Raw genomic sequence first — 17449 nt, 5'->3', positions numbered from 1 at the left:
CTTCGCGGACCCCCTGAAAATGCTTCACGGACCCCCAGGGGTCCGCGGACCCCCGGTTGAGAACCACTGTTTTAGAGGTTCACACCATCCCTAGTTTGGGGTGTTCCAAACGCGCATTTACAGTTACAGTTCATTCCGGGGCATCTTCTGATTAGTGCAAGGTTCGGTATCAGTCAAAATCTAGCATCAGTGTGTGGGTGGTACGACACAATTGTGTCATTTAAAATCTAAACGTAATTGGGATTATTGCCATTGTGGATACTTGGAAGTTTCATCACAAATTAAACTCATTCCGAGTTTAAGAAACATCATTTCTCTCAAGCGGTTTCGCGCCTCCCTTCAGATGCTTTCACGCCATAGGGGGCGCGCCCCCAGTTTGAGAACCACACTGCACTATACCGACAATCCTGATGGGAGGTCAAGAAATAACAGCATGCAACAAAGCGACTTGGCCACCCGTCATCATTTATAATTTACCCTAAATTTTCGAAAAGTCTCCCTCCATCAACTCTACCGATGAATCTGGTCATATGGACTGAGAAAGGATAAATATTTGATAGTATTTTGTGAAACCACTAATATTAATGACTAAATTCATTCGTGAATCTGAAAAAATTTCGTGCTTCGCGTGACCATATAACCAATCCCGGTGACTATTTATAACATGACCACGACTACTCGCGATTTCGGTGCGTATAGGAAGCCGTTTTGAAAAAGTAGATTATTCCCGAGTTCACCGGAAATGGACATGGACATGGACATATAAACATGTGTGTTTTGTGCCCAGTTAGTTCATTACGACTATGCCCCGAAATGCGGCCGTAAGCTGCAATCGAAATGCTGCCTGGAATAGCAGAGAGGTTGGTAACTCCTGCTATAGGGTATTACCGTGCCAAATCAACCACACATATTTCGTATAAACCTAGTTCTTGTCTTCATCATTGATATCTTTAAATTATATCAGTGACCATTTTGTGACAAACTTCAGATTATGATAATATAATTACTCGCTTTCTCTGAAGAACTCCCAATACTGCAGTTCTATAGCTCGACCATTTTCTACTACATAACAAAGTAAAGGTTTAATCGCCAAATTTAGTTCTCTAGAATTTGTCTTATGGTAGGGGATGGAGGGGCACAATGGTCGCAGGGGCAAATCGAGAATATTTTCAAAACCTGACAGGAAGAATATACATCGCTTCGATGATGTAATATCAGTGTAATATAGTGTAATATCAGCCGAAATCCTGATGTGGTTTGATTTCGAACCAGCGTAAATTTACATCGCTATCTTTCGATCGTGTCTTTGGTGAGTATACCTCGTTATGTTATGCTTGAATAAGTAAACAGCTTCGTCAGATCAGTTATTAATTGTCCAGTATGGTATTTTAGGTGCAAGATTGCGATTTTAAAGGTTTTTTTTCGGTCTTTACCCTGAAGAAGTGGGTGGGGCACATTGGGACAATTTCACTGGGGGACAATTGTGCTGGGGCACAATGGTCCATTGATATCCGAAGGCAGATTTTACTAAATATATAAAAATCAAGAGGAGAGTGTTCAGATGCAAGATCGACACCAACACTCCCTTAAAAACACCCCGTGAAGTGCCACGCAATAAGTGGAGGACATTGCTATTTTACCGCACCCCTTATAATTAGGGAGATTTGTTTGAGATTGCAAAAATACTCAAAAAAGTCAAAATTAGGTCAAAATTGTAGCGACAGGTCAAAAAATTGTCAAAATTGTTTACAAAGTCAATTCTTTTTTGCAACCTGCATTCCGTTTGTATCGTAGATGTTTGCACTTTCGGTGAACTTGTAATTTTACATTTTACAGCTTGTAGCCTATACTTTACAGACGACCCATTGTCTGCTCATTGTGAATCATAAACGATCAAATGAAACAAATAGGTTGACATGGTGATATGCTCAACGTACCGCAATATCCTAACTGAAGCAAGACTGCGTCGGCATTGGTCCTTATATCAAGAAGCGCATGTTTAAAAATTGTAATGTATACAACATTGTCGGAATGAAGCAACATGGTGTGTCACCAGCAGTTTACACACAACTTCAGTGTTGGCATCCAACAACTGCTGCTGTCCAGAATCTCAAACAGAACTGTATAAAGGTACCTCACTCTCAAGAGTGGGGAGTGCCTCGATTCGATTCCGCTCGCCGTGTGCTGCAATTAGATGCAATACCTAGTTTGAAAATTTTTGTTGAGTGTGATGGAAGTGTCCCAAGAGACACTTTGTGATCTAAAAGTGCATTTATACTAATTATAATAATCTCAGTATTTGTGGAAACGCATTGCATACATCGCCAGGATACATCAAGCAAAGCGCGACGAAAATTTTGAACTTTGATAAATTTTGTCAAGGGTAGATTTGTAACGACAACTCATAACTACAGATCTACTCTACAACTATATATCCCTATCAGAACTACTGTACATTACAATCTACTAATACTCAGGGTTGTAATGACTCGAGTCAGACTCGAGTCACGATTTTTTTGTAACTCGACTTGACTCGAGTCATTTTCTTGAAATGGGAAAATGACTCGACTGGACTCGAGTCAATATTTGGATTGACTCGACTTGTACTCGAGTCATTACGCATGACTCGACTCAAGTCATTGACTCGGCTTATTTTATATGACTTGAAGATGAAGAAATTTTCGAATCGTAATGGTTAGATCCACGCATCTGACGAATTCTGCCCACATCGCTATTTGTCACCACTGCTGTCGTTGCACTCGTCTGATATCGGACGTGCCGCCAATTCCTGCGTAATTATGCAAGCAAGTTTATAACATAATTTCTAAGTTCGTTCCGCAGCAAAAATCGCGTGCACGTAGCATGCTGTATCAATCACTCTTGCTGCTAGCATTGCAAAGTTGGATCGTTTTGATAATTGAGCTCTATTTTTAACGTAGGCTGCTACGAGATCAATAATATACAATGCTATCGTTGTAAGTTATCGATTGACAGCAATTTTACCAAATTGCGTTCGGCCAGTCTGTCTATCTAAATCGGGGGTCGCCAACTCAAAACGGTTCTCGGGCCACTTTTCCAATTTCGTAGCTGACGCGGGCCGCAAGAATGCAATATCGAGTCAAAATAGGCCATACCGTTTAGCAACCACGTTTTTAAGACTAAGCGTGAGTACAAAGCAATGTGCTCTCTGGCATGAGCCACGGGCATAGTTACCTATAGCGTTACCTATATCATACGTCCTAGATGACGTATTATGCGGGTGTCAAATCGGAAAAATGACCTTTTAGTCAACCCAACAGACCTACAGCCAAAAAGTGATGGGTAACGGGGGAGTCGAGCCGGAGTTTCACTCTTTCACTCTTGTATTCGGAAGATCTCCGATCACAATGAGCCATATTCTCGCATGTTGGCGTGATTTTTGCTGTCATTAACAACTTGTAGAGCCTCGCTATAATTACCTGTTTTCAGTACAAGCTAATTATGATGACTTGTTTATAACGAAAGATATACCGCTCCACACATGATATCCTATATATATATGCATATGATACACATATAACGCGTTAATGTTTCGGATAAGATGTCTGGAAATAATGGCTGTTCAGATTTGAGATTTTAATGTAGATTCTACCGATTTCACCGCTGACTCTTCGTCAAGTAACAGAGAGAAAATTCAAGATATCGATTTCATGACGGATATATTATCGGATACACCCCTACGCAAGTTGCCGTAACGAATTGTTCCAGTTAGAAAATCGCTGCTCTTTATTCAACTTCCGACGGAGAAAATTGATGTTTCTTTTATGACTTCAGACTTTAATATCTTGAACATTGGCAGCACTTAACTCATAATACAGGATAAAATGGAGTTAGCGATGCTGACGTCATCACATGGCGAGGAGGAGCCTAGATAAACCTCCAATACTTGGGTGGGAATTCTGGAATCGACCTCGCTCTGACTCGAACCCACAGCCATAGCCCATTAGTGTTGCCGCTGTGGATTATAAAACTACACTTTCTCAAAATAAGCTATTCTCCTGTGCCCAACATCACTATCACTCACTAGCTGAAATGGCTTCGGAGATAGCAACAGCATTTAATTCCACCATTCCATGATATGAATGGGCATATTGCCTTGACGTGCAATGACTCAGATACAGCCAATACCGAACAGCTATAGGGGCTTCCCCACGAGATCAAGAATTGCGAGCTGATATTCTTTCAGCTAGTACCGTGCCTCGCTATCCCCAATATCGAATACTTTGTCGCAGAAAAGCGTTGTCAGTCATAATTCAAAATAAAAGTGATGATCATGATACTTTCTGTTTAATTTGTATTTCTTTAATAATATATCATTTCTTTAGTGGCGACTAGGTTTACCATATTTTGGAATTGGGAAAGGAGGACACTTTTATGAAATCATAAAATTTAGTTTACAGAAATCGAAAATTTTGCAATAATTACTTGAAATCTTGTTGTGTTGACTTAAAAAAAGATCATCACTCCGGCTCGACTCCCCCGTTACCCATCACTTTTTGGCTGTAGGTCTGTTGGGTTGACTAAAAGGTCATTTTTCCGATTTGACACCCGCATAATACGTCATCTAGGACGTATGATATAGGTAACGCTATAGGTAACTATGCCCGTGGCTCATGCCAGAGAGCACATTGCTTTGTACTCACGCTTAGTCTTAAAAACGTGGTTGCTAAACGGTATGGCCTATTTTGACTCGATATTGCATTCTTGCGGCCCGCGTCAGCTACGAAATTGGAAAAGTGGCCCGAGAACCGTTTTGAGTTGGCGACCCCCGATTTAGATAGACAGACTGGCCGAACGCAATTTGGTAAAATTGCTGTCAATCGATAACTTACAACGATAGCATTGTATATTATTGATCTCGTAGCAGCCTACGTTAAAAATAGAGCTCAATTATCAAAACGATCCAACTTTGCAATGCTAGCAGCAAGAGTGATTGATACAGCATGCTACGTGCACGCGATTTTTGCTGCGGAACGAACTTAGAAATTATGTTATAAACTTGCTTGCATAATTACGCACAGTAGGCCAACGGCCGGCGCAAGTAAACGCGGTATAAAATGTCTTGATAAAATAGATGATAGATCGATATTACTGCGTGGACTTGTATGGTCACAGTCGAGCATTTTTTAAATCTGAAGTAGACCAACTCGGCGTGTTGCTCCCTGGCTATAAATTGCATAGCTGGATCAAAACTCATACATCAATAGAGATATTAATATTTATTTGGGTATAAATTCATACATTTATTTTCATTTTCCGTTCATTTTTCTGGGATTGCTTTTATTTCGGATCTGCTGGCATACCCGTGCTGTGAAGCAGACCGCCATCGATGGGGAGGCTCACTCCGGTCGTCATTTCGCTTGCGCAGAGAAAGAGAATACCCTCTGAGATCTGTTCAGATGTTATGAATCCCAGTGGCTGCTTTACTTTGAAAGCTTGCAGGGCTTTCTGCTTCATCTCGTCAGAAACTCCCAAGTTGTCAGCGAAACGGGTCATCACGACTGCCGGGCTGTAATATGGAAGCGTATTCTTTGCGTTGTGCCTTAAATATTGCTTGAGAATGTAAGTGAGAATCAACCATACGTGGTCAGTAGACACTTTTTCCTACTTCCATAACTTAAGTATGTTTTAGAGTCTAAAATTTAGACCGCTTCAACCTTTTCTGAACAGTAGGCAACACAACTTACTCCTCACTCTTTTTATTTTGTAAAGTAGAAAACAGTTTGGGGATAGGTTTATTTCTCTTTTATGTGAGTCACAAATCAATCTCACTTTTATAGTTCTGACTTGAGACAAGCCCAGTCATTTTTTATTCACCACCGAGTCACGTACGAGTTCGAGTCAACGAACAGAGGGCCAAGTCCAAGTCAGGGTATTATGACGCGAGTCCGAGTCCGAGTCATTGCGTTGACTGCTCAGTTTCGAGTTAAAGTCTTGTTGAAACCACTTTTTATAACCCTCTTTGGTGATATCGAATGGTTCGCATTTAAAATATACTAATTTCCCACTTTTAACAGTTTCTGATTGCATTTTCAAGTACCAGTATACCACTAGGCGAAAACCAACAATGTGGTTACTTTACTATTCTTCTAAATTACAATGAAATGTCGGTTGGGGTGTCTGAGACTCGAGTTATATGACTTAGTCCGAGTCATGCGCAATGACTCGAGTCCAGGTCGAGTCAATGCATAGATTGACTCGAATCGAGACGAGTCATCTCCATATTTTGAGAAAATGACCCGAGTTAAGTAGAGTCATCAGAAAATTGCGACTTGAGTCATTACACGATTGTCATTAGTCACTTTACGTTAGCGGATTAGATGCATCATGCAATTTTGAAAGTAACGACCGTCGTCCTGATACTCCTCACTTGAGTAGTCTTAGGACCTTCGTTTTTTATTTTCGCTTGAAGTGGTTTTAACGTGTCTTTTTAATCACCACTTCTACTTGTAATCGAGTGCAGCTTTATTGCGTTACTTCTACTTCTAATTGAGTACAAACGCCGATTACTTTGACCGCCTCTGGAATTTATCAGACGTCAGAAATGGCTCAGAAAAACACGTTTGTCCGCCAAGCAAAGTGGCAAACAGCTATGCAATAACTAAATATATGAAAATCTTACTTGATACTGTTGACTCGGACTCCGAACGGGGCACATTCTGCAAAGGAGAAACATTCATTTTAGACGATGAATAGAAGGTTTACGCTGGTGGTAGTTACATTAACTTACCAGACGAAAAACCCCGAGTGAAGTGGTCCAGCGCGGCCTTTGTCATGCTGTACGGTACACTGTTTGGCATAGCTCCCAGAGCAGCACAACTTGAAACATTTACGATGCAACCTGATAATATACATACATGCATGCTCGATTTCTGAGATAACGATATTCAAGTTCTTATGAATACAAATAAATTCAGAAAGACCTCTTCGTAGATGAGGCGTGATCTGGATTCACGGAGTTCCGAGATTGATTTGTTTACCCTACGATGCGGCGATGTTGTATATTGTTATATAGATTATGTAATACGTAAATCACTGTATAGAAACCGAAACAAGTGAATGTCAGTTGAAAAAAATCACCATTTGGAATTCAAGAGTACATTTTACCTGTTGGTTTCGTACGTAGACCTACGCCACAGCGTAAATAATGTACTGGAATAGAAAAAATCATGCCATGGTGCTTATAATAATGAAGATCTTTTGCACCATAAACGAATTAATTTCGTCAACGACACAAGCTAATTGATTTTGTAAAGAACTGTAAGATATTCACAATGTTAAGGTATCATTGTCAATTATTCGTCGCATCGATGCAACTACAAAATCGATTTCATGTTATAAAATATTGGCGTTAGTCAATATCCAGTCCAAGTGAAAGGGGATATTCTTCCACCTCAAGTCACTTTTACACTAACGCAGCTCACAAACCTTTCGATTTCTTTAGATAAGGAAGAGCGTATTTGCACAGAAACACCGGCGCCCGAACGTTCGACTGGAATAATTTATCGTAGGTTTCGACGTCCATCTGTACGGAAATTAAATATGTTACAATTTTGTTACCTGTTCCTTACATAGCCTATATGTATATGTAAGTGAGTCTGTAGTTACGCAGACAGATGAGTGCGAAATGCAACTCGGTTCTCACGAGCGATGCAATCGCTATATACATACTCCAGTGGTTCTCAACCACCGGTCCGCGGACCGGTGCCGGTCCGCGACGACATTCCTGCCGCTCCGCCAGGTAAATTACAATTTTATACTTTAATTTCAAGATGCAATGTTGAAGGCTGGTCCATTGATAAAATAAATAAAACATCAAATTCTAAACTGATTCATAACTTTGTGAGGTAACAATAGGGCTGGAAACATGTTCGATTTGACAGTTCAAGACGTTTCATTTTACGACATGCATTTCATTTCATTCAAACAGTTCAAGACGTTTCATTTTACGACATGCGAGCGACAAATACAGAACAGATACGAGCTTCCTCATCGCTAAATAGCGCAACTTGATCATTGGTTTTCGATCCAGTCATTTTGTGCAGGACCGTAACTGAGACACCCCAAACCGCTTAATTGGAGAAGGGCCGAGCTTGAAAAGGGCCCGAAATCATTTCGCCAATGAACATAAATTAGCGTATTTATTTAAAACTTTTTCCAGCATTTTTCAATTTCTTTTCGCGCTTTGCACGAATTAGTGTGCCTTGCTTATTAGGTGCCCTTCTCAGAGAAATACGCATGATTTATAGGGATTTCGGCGTCAGCCAATACCGCGACACGACGCATCAACACATAATGAAGTTTAGGTTAACATGGGACTCCGAAAGATAGACCAAAATTTCGGCCGCAAGAAAACCGCTTCGGTTGTGAATGATCGAAAATGTTCGCCATTGGCGCATTCATTTACGTAAACTCTCTGCTTACGCTGAGTAGAATAGATGTGATCACAAGTACAGGTGAAATATCCACCCAACTGTAGGGTCTGGGGACGAATCCCCCGGCAGTTTGGCTTATCGCCCTGTGGGGGTCCCAAGACCAATGTTTTTGTGGGTGGGCTGAAGAAGTGCTTTTTCGTTCCGGATTTTTGGATGGCCGGTATAGCTGCTGTAATGTGTTTTCTTGCGGCACGCATTTTATTCGTAGTTGACAGAGTAGCCTTCGTCTGGTGGCAGTGGGCATGAGCAAGGTAGCACGACAAGATGCTTGGTTCGACTCCGAAACGCTTCTACTCTCGATATTAGCAAAGAGAAAAATATTATTGGAGTTGGCGTGGTCACTTAATCCCACGGCCTTCGGCACGAGAGACTGTAAACGACTCTCGGCGGTAGCACGTTTATGTGACAAGGCAATTTAACCTCGACTCGGCAGACTCACTACCATAAAAGCACATGGATGCCATCATGAATACAATTAATTACGATCAAAACCCTCTAAATGTCACTCTCTAGCATCATATAATTGCAAAAAACGGTTGCATACTTTATATTTGGGCCTCATTTAAATTTTGAAAGTTCACCGGTCCGCCAGAGATTTTTTGAAATTCTACCGGTCCGCGAGGCGAAAAAGGTTGAGAACCACTGCACTAGACCACCGAGTCCGCAAATGTGGATTCTCTTGCTAGGGTAGAAAGAGTGAAAACGTAATATAAGGGAGAATATTCCATCGGATATATTTGACGGCACAGCAGAAACGTTGTGACGAAACTAACAAAGCAGGTAGCAATGTCCGGAATTAAGACTTATGCCCGTCGTATATAGGCTACGCTGGTAACCACCGCATATCAGTTGAGCAGAGTTGAGTTGATTGTATATCAATTGAAATGAAGTCCACAAATAGCCTATGCGCCAAATTTAGTTACTAAATCGGCGTAACATACATGTTCAATTGGTTTCATGTCACCGAACCCCGCATTGTTGATAAGGATATCGATGCCACCGTATTTTTTGACTGATTCTTTGATCATCTTTTCCAAGTTCTTAAAATCGGCGAGATCTCCAATGAATTCATAAACCTTGGAAAATGCAAAGAGTACCGGTAAATATTCTGCGCTTGTTAATTATAGGCATAACTCAAATATAGTCGAATCCATACCTCTGCCCCCGCTGCTTTACATTTCTTGGCAGCGGCGGTCAGCCGCTCTTTATTTCTACCGGTGATAACGAGCTTTGCACCTTGTTTCGCAAAATCGATAGCGGTTGCCTCTCCTATTCCGCTTGAAGCACCTATCGAAAATGAATTAGTAGGCCTAGGATGTGTTTATATTCGTTGGGCACTATTATACAGATTTGCGAAGGCTCGTCAGTGTGCACCCTATAGGATAGGCCTACTCAAAGCAAGTTGCAATTGGCAAGTTACCGAGATGTTAATAGCAGACTTGAATCCAAAATATAATCTTTTTTCGGTGCCACAAATAATATAACCCACCTGTAACAATAACAACTTTCTTTTCAAACTTTCCCATCTTGTGTGGCGTAGCGTGCGTATGGCTGCAGGGGTATATGTTATACTGTTATGATGTTACCAGGTTCCTTGACTGTCATTTATATAATAATCGGGGCCGATACTTTTCTTCGTTTTGCTTTATCTACTAAGCGAATGGTTAAAAAACAGGCAAACGTTTCTGAAGCGTTAATGGCACGATGTTTGCTGAGTAATATGCTTTATTGACCCCATGACTAGATCAATATAGCTAGGATGACTTGCATTTTCTGGTTGGAATATCTTTCATATTAGTTCGGCTTTGTATTCCAAGACTATCGAGTCGGCACGTCTGGTATACGCCTATGCCATGTGAAGGCAACGTGATATGCAGACCTGCCTGGCGTGTTTTGAGCAATTTGAGGACCAAACAGGCCAATGTTCCCTCTAAGCTGTGCGCGTGCGCAATTGCGCAGTGCTGACACGGTATCTGCGCGCCGAAAATCTAAGCTGCGCACAAGAAAAGCCGAAGTCCAAGGGACCTCCCAGTAAGTTGATGAGTGCGCGCAACTCTGAAAAATTGGAGGGAACACTGACACAGGTTGAAGTAAAATTGCACGCTGGAATGGCAATGATGTGCTACAGCAGTCAACAATGAGATGAAGTTGAATATCGTCAATATGAAACAAGAATGATATATCTAAATACTGCTATATGGTGTAGGTGTGATAATATAATAAATATTCCCATTCATTCAACAGAAATTGAGAACAACTGACGACTTTAGCGGATGTGTATTCCACGATATATTACGGCCCGCGGTTTAAAATATTTTTAAGTAATAAATGTGAATTGAGAAACTTTATGAGTAGAAGGAGACAATTGTTTTGCAAGTATGTATTACACGGTGGTAAAACGACGACTACAGTGGAAAAGTGGAACTATATGATATAGTCCTACAGACGTATTCCACCTTAATTACCGTTATATGGTACAACAGTGAAATATGGGAGTATTGAATAACTTTGCTTACATAGATGACTTGTCAAATGTAATCGACCGATTCTCAATTGATTCTCAAGAATATAGTTACTGAGCGATCGTTTGTTATCAAATTGAAAGCCGGCGACGATGACTAGCATATTTCTTTTTGATTAGGGTTGTTGACATAGAGCTATATCGCGCACTCAGCTTCCTTCTATAGGTCGTAGGTTCAATCTCTACCCTGATCAGACCCGAGATTTTAATCTTAAAATAGGTATCCGTGGGTTCCCCGCTAGGCCTCCAGCACACCCGGATATGGTGGAGATGGTAATGCTGATGCCAACTAGAAAACCTTGCTCATTTGCGCCACGATAATGGAAATCTATTTATTTTTATAATCATTTCATGCAAAACGTATTATGCTAATCTGTGCACTACAGAGATATCGGTGACTCTTAAACTCTTACCATCAGATTTGGTCAAAGTAGTCATTGTTGATACATACGTATAGATATAACCTTGTACATGTCCATGCCTACTTTATGACCAGTAAAAGTAGAGATTGACATGTAAGTAATAGAGTCAGTAACCACAATACCTTGAGTAAGTATAGTGCAAATAGGAAAATCAGATGACATGTCATACAATTATTATTGATGTACGAAGTGCACCCACGCCTCTGTACATGTTTAATCGGCATTGAAGACCGATTTCAACCGTTGCTTCCTACGAGCTTCAAATAAATCCTGCTATATTTTGTCCGTTTAGTCAGGTATAAAGGAAGGACAGGCGGCTAACTCCCAGTGAAATATGAGGTTTTGAAATGCATTCCGCAGGGTTGTAATTACTCTAGTCGCGTCTCAAAGAGTCGCAATTTATCGCGGACTCGAGTCATTCTCTTATAAATGAAAAATGACTTGACTCGATATATGTATTGACTGACTTTAACTCGAGGCATTGCAGGACTCATATGGCTCCGAGACATTTTGTACGCATGTGACTTGATTCAAATCTCCTGTATCAGGACCGATACTTGAAAAGCAGACCACGAAAATGGATCGACATACGGCAACTCGTATATTTTCACTGACGACACAGCAACCACGTCTGCATGTAAATTTCCACCTGCAACGCGCTGAGCTGACCACAGACTCATTTGCTTACACACAACTGCATTTTCCGCTTCTTTGTATAGTATGATATACATTTGTAGTATTAATACAGGCATCATTTTGTGCACAACGAATTCGCAATCATAATCTGAAAATGGGGTCCATTGTATATGTTAGTACCTATACTTTTCTACTATGAATCAGTCCCGCGTCGATAGGAAGTGTTATTCCTGTAGTCATTTCGCTTGAGCATAGATATAGAATGGCTTCGGATACCTGCTCTGAGGTGAGCAGACCGAGAGGTTGAGCCTTCTTCAAAGCTTCGTATACTTGCTGCAGTTGTTCTTCGGGTATCCCAAGTTGAGCGGCGAACCGTGTCGCCACTACTGCAGGACTGGTAATACAGTATTCGGTGTTAAACTTATGTTTGCTGAAAGTGCTCTGATATAACGTAACCCGTGCGCGCAGTGCGCAGAAATTGACGGCAAATCGACGGCCATATTGCGATTAGAGTCACACATCGCTTAGGTATACGCAACGAGATGTCGAATAATATTTGGAGATTTCTCCTACACTCATGATCAAATTAAGAGCAGATGTCCTCAATGGAGTGACCCGTCGACAGTCAAGTACAAGCATAAGTTGAGATTTCCAAGTAAGTAAAAAGTCAGTATTCATATAGTTATTACTAAAAATTCTGGGAAGTAGAAGTAGTCTAGTAAGGACCACTTGAGGTAAGGCAAAACCTACTTGCGTACTTCTAAAAACTAGAAATACTTCCTTACTCGCTACTTCTGATTAAAGGACAGTTCAAGCTCCATAAACCTACGCCAGTGGTTCTCAACCGGGGGTCCGCGGACCCCTAGGGGCGTGCGAAGCATTTTAGGGGGTCCGCGGAACCTCTAAATTTACAAATGGTACTTGATATGTTTTTTAATTAGGGAAATCACGAGACAGCTTCGCTTCGTTACTGGTAAAACTCCATGATTCACATCAACAGAATGGCCGTCTGAGACTCAATAACCTACTGAGCAAACTCATCTTAATTGCTAAATTGCCAATAGCCTACTTCTACACATAGAAACATATTGTTGTTTCAAGATGTTTTGTTAGCGATTATGGAAAAGATAAAAAAATAAAAAGTTGGAGAAGTAAGTTCAATCACAGTGACTTCAAAATGTTTGCAAATATCCATTTTCTTCTGTGACATATACATAACCTGCTAACCACTGTTTCAAAATAACTTTGATATGAGCTGCTAGATTGATATGACGAGGCTGGGCGATATATGTTCATTAAAAAAAATATTTTTCTCAATGTTGGTGCCATATTTGTCGCGATCATACCGAAAGGTGTCGTCGGAAGCGTTCCGCGATATTTATTATACATTCGCCGCCACCTATTTTTGTGGAAATGGATTTTCGGCACTCGTTGATATCAAATCGAAGACACGGATTTTCAAGACACGGCCACGTGTTTTAAGAAATGCAGCTGCAGAATTCGCTTTGAAATAAGAAAAGTCTACGCAATTTGTACGTAAACAGTTTGACGTTATTCTCAGGAAAAGTCATTTTGTTGCTGCTTATCACCAGCCTACAGTTGATATTTACACAAGACAGATGGCGGTTGCACGATAATTGAGCTAAATTTGAACTAAAACTTCGGGGGTCCGCGGGTCCGCAACGGTCCAAAAAGGGTCCGCGAAGACAAAAAAGTTGAGAACCGCTGAGTCTTACGCATATTATTATTAAAATGGTAAAATTGAAGTATATGTTGCAAGCAATTCCACGTATTGCAGGCGATCATAGTGTCATTTCAAAGCAAGCACTCACTTAACGCTGTTCACACGGACTCCAAACGCGGAACACTCTGGAGAAAAAGAAAACAGGATCAATGCAACAGACTATATTGCAATGAATGACCGCGTACTACCAGAAGAAAAGCCCCTCGTGAAATGGTCCAACGCCGCCTTGGTCATGCTGTACGCGACGCTGTGAGGAGAAGCCATCAAGCTACTGCAAGAGGAAACGTTGACTATGCATCCTAAAGAGTGAACGCAAATTATGGCGTTTCGTGCGGAGTTGCTCGATCAGTAGCTGTACCCTTTGATTTCTTGAGGTGGGGAAGGGCGTATTTACTCAGGAAAACTGGTGCACGTACGTTTGCCATGAACATCTTGTCGTACGCATCAACTTCCATCTGTAGATTGAAAATAATTACACTTGAAAATCGAGAACAAAGTGACTAAAATGATGTATATAGCAGGGATTGTGTGAACGTGAGGTTTACGTTCACGGTATATGTCTGTGAACCTCAGTAATTTAGAGGTTCACGTTCACAAACGAACCTTGGTAGGTTTTGTACTGTGAACCTTTTTCATGTATTACCATTTTTACGTCAATATAACATCTTTGGTTGAAATTATTTGCATTTCAATTTCGCACCACTCGATGCATGGCGCTGGCAGCCAAAAAATCAACACCAAACGGGCATGCACCTTCGCAATCTCAAACATTTTACTTGCTTTCTTACAAAAGTTTGCACGAAATATCCAGCTTTCCGTATGCGAATATTTAATGACTCTCTGCTGTGAGCTTGACCTTGACCCGCAATCACACAACATCAAGAGCGAAATACACCACATGCAGGTAGTCAGCGAATAATGCTTGCTCAACAAATCAATGATATGGATATCGTTGTCTGATGTAAAAAATCTAGCTGGCGTACGGGGTCAATCTTGATTTCATATCTTCATTGTATCATAAAAACCAAACCCCTGCAATTGGGGTGTTGGCTACTGCTGTAGAACTATAGTTAATGGGGTAATATCGGTAGCAAGTATAGAAACCCGTTTTACACTCTGCTCAATATCAACGTAGCAATACTCAGACGCCGAATGGGCTACATTGTCCAGTCTGGGCTAGAACGCTTATATTTCCTTGCAAGTCCTCGTCGAAATTGTTGGCAAAGCGACGGAAGATATTGATTTTATGGGATTATTATATCATTTGATTGCCCCAGTTGATACATTTGGCGACATTTAAAACAGCCATATGTACTTCAGCATTGTGGCATTATGTGGCCCGAGTCGTCGCTACGTATCGTGAGTAGTTATATAGATCGCTCGCGAATCGTAATGGGTTCTTATGGGCCCGCTCGACCGGTGCCTCGAAAACTCGTGTTGAACGGGTGACCCTTTTGACCGCCCCTTCCGCTCGACCGGTGCCTGGGTTGGTATAGGCATGGTATAGTCATGTGAATGAATCTTTGTTAATGTGTATATCGTGAAAACTCGCGGTCGTGACTCGCCTTTTTTGCTATAGGCGATCACCATTGTTTCTTATGGGTGCGGTCGCATGTCGCCCTTTCGGTATAGACATCTCTCGCACGTCGTACTTTCGGGTATAGGCATCACTAAACAGGAAATTCACTAATCCGCAGTGCATTGTGCGATTTTGAAAACCAGATGTTGGCGGTTGTATTTTGGACCTGTGTGACCCACTAAATACGTCCGTTTTGGAAATTCGGAGCGCGCACTATCGTATCGATTATTCCACTAATCCAGTCGGTGCTATTACATTCGGCAGTATTCAGTATTCAGCAGCGACACGAAAAGCGAGCAACAAATAACCGCGCTCGTAAATTAACACTTCAAAAAGTGTAAAATAGATTGCAAATCCCGCGATCACTAACAAGATAATGTCTCGAACATAACCATTTTTTAGTGACTTGGTGTTAAAGACATACCGATCGCTCACAAGGTAATATTTCCACAATAAGTTTGTCACAGAGCCGGCGCAGACGGTGATTCGTAAACCAACAATTTGACACTTTCTGGTGGTCGCTATATGTTTTGACACTTCGAACAGTGGCTGACTTTAGTTGCGCGATAAGAATTATGAGAATATTCAATCAATGTATCAATTTGCCAACTCGAAATGAAACTTACTACACAGCTCAAGTTGATTCGTATCTGAATGTGTTAATTCGGTACAATTCTAATTATTTCGAGAAATCTTTTCGCGATCTTTTGATTCGACCGTAACCCGAATATTACTGACGCCGACTTCCAGCCACATTGAATTATTCGCACACCAGCGCCGCTGTTTTCACAACTATAACTCTACAAGAATCAAGAATCACAAGTATGTGCATTATACAGTTATTGTCTTTATCAACATGAAATCAAACTCTTAACAAAAACACGCATCTTATCACTCGTCAACTCTATCATGAAAATCATCGAGTCCTTATCATCAAAAATGTTATAGCGCGACGTCGGAATCCATTCGTGGGATGTACTAAAGGTAAATCCAAATAATCCAGAATGAAATATTTGGACTTTGACATTGTGTGAATTGAAATATGTTTGACAAACATGACTACCAACTTTCACACAGTCACATTTCGAGATTATACGCACATTGATTTGAAACAAGTAATGAAACATTACAACTCTATTCGCGACCTGTCTTTACGTTTGTCAAAGAGAGTTTCAGAAATATTATCACTATGACATCTCAACATTTTAACATCTTGCCACCAACAAAAGAGTAAAATACAAAAAACCTTGTCAAGTCAATCCGTTTGTAACTCACCGAACCAAAGCAAAAAGTGTCCACACGAAAAGTAGACAAGACTACGCAAGTAATCACTACAACCCACAAACATATCAAGTTCGGTTTTAGGTATATACCACCAACTCGTCTTTTTGTTCAACTGTAAAAGTCGTTACTATACCGCAAGACCAAGAAATTACTATGCGGTATATTTTGTAAGACAAAAGTAATTACTTCTCGGTGTCGGCGACTTGACGTTAACATAATATATTTGAGTATACGACATTTGAAAGTATGACCATCGTAGTTTCTTACAATCGAACGCAGGTGTTATATCGAAAATTATCGTGATGTAAACATAAGGATTGTCACATCGATTTAACATATGAGATTTTGTAATGGTCTATCATGACTTGATTATTAAATTATTCGCGTTAATTAGACCCGGCGTTGTGGTAAAGGTTATTAGGACAGCAACAAACTTTTCAGTACCGTTGTTATTAACATATTGAGTTGTAAAACTATGCGTGTCTGAAATGTTCTTGAATGGAAAATTATTCCACCTTGGTACATATCACCCTGCGTATCGCGGATATCAGAAAATATTTTACAAATGTAATTGGCTCCACTAACCAAGACTAAAGATGAAACAACAATTTCCTTTGTTAAACAATAACCGGTACAATACTTTATCATCGTAATCAGCAGTGAGAATTGAAACACTTTCGCACATTATCCGGCGTCAAGATATCACACTAGGTGAATTGACATACCGCCGCTTGATTAATACCTAATCCATTCGCACCATTTCACATACTTTGATCATTACAAAAGTAA

At 40.6% G+C, this 17449-nt stretch overlaps 2 protein-coding genes across 2 annotated transcripts in view; both read right to left on the bottom strand.

The window, feature by feature from the left end:
- Positions 1-5243: 5243 nt before the first annotated feature.
- On the bottom strand, positions 5244-11013 carry LOC145452597 (putative oxidoreductase TM_0325). The gene is made up of 7 exons (XM_080330790.1): positions 9964-11013; positions 9631-9761; positions 9416-9550; positions 7468-7564; positions 6770-6880; positions 6662-6698; positions 5244-5548 (listed from the first exon to the last, which is right to left on the bottom strand). Exons 1-7 carry the CDS (start codon positions 9998-10000, stop codon positions 5320-5322), a joined length of 777 nt encoding a protein of 258 aa, XP_080186916.1. The 5' UTR covers positions 10001-11013; the 3' UTR covers positions 5244-5319.
- Positions 11014-12112: 1099 nt separating this feature from the next.
- The window catches only part of LOC145452599 (putative oxidoreductase TM_0325), a 33134-nt gene continuing 27797 nt past the window's right edge, over positions 12113-17449 (bottom strand). The window contains exons 4-7 of the mRNA XM_080330792.1: positions 14156-14252; positions 13986-14096; positions 13886-13922; positions 12113-12447 (exon numbers count right to left, since the gene is read on the bottom strand). Coding sequence (XP_080186918.1) covers positions 12234-12447; positions 13886-13922; positions 13986-14096; positions 14156-14252 — 459 coding nt within the window. The 3' untranslated portion in view covers positions 12113-12233. The remainder of the gene's footprint in view (positions 12448-13885; positions 13923-13985; positions 14097-14155; positions 14253-17449) is intronic.

Source organism: Botryllus schlosseri, chromosome 12, assembly GCF_051294905.1.
Source record: "Botryllus schlosseri isolate E-star chromosome 12, Bs_hap1, whole genome shotgun sequence".
Classification (NCBI taxonomy): Eukaryota; Metazoa; Chordata; class Ascidiacea; order Stolidobranchia; family Styelidae; genus Botryllus; species Botryllus schlosseri.
The sequence above is the reverse complement of the archived record's forward strand: the minus strand, read 5'-3'. Positions and strand labels throughout refer to the sequence as shown.

Excerpts from the sequence above, each read along its gene's own strand:
- LOC145452597 (XM_080330790.1), bottom strand. The coding sequence starts at position 10,000 with ATGGGAAAGTTTGAAAAGAAAGTTGTTATTGTTACAG. Across the intron at positions 6,881-7,467 it reads TTATCTAAAGAAATCGAAAG|GTTGCATCGTAAATGTTTCA; the intron begins GTTTGTGAGCTG and ends GTATATTATCAG. Across the intron at positions 6,699-6,769 it reads CACTCGGGGTTTTTCGTCTG|AATGTGCCCCGTTCGGAGTC; the intron begins GTAAGTTAATGT and ends TCTCCTTTGCAG.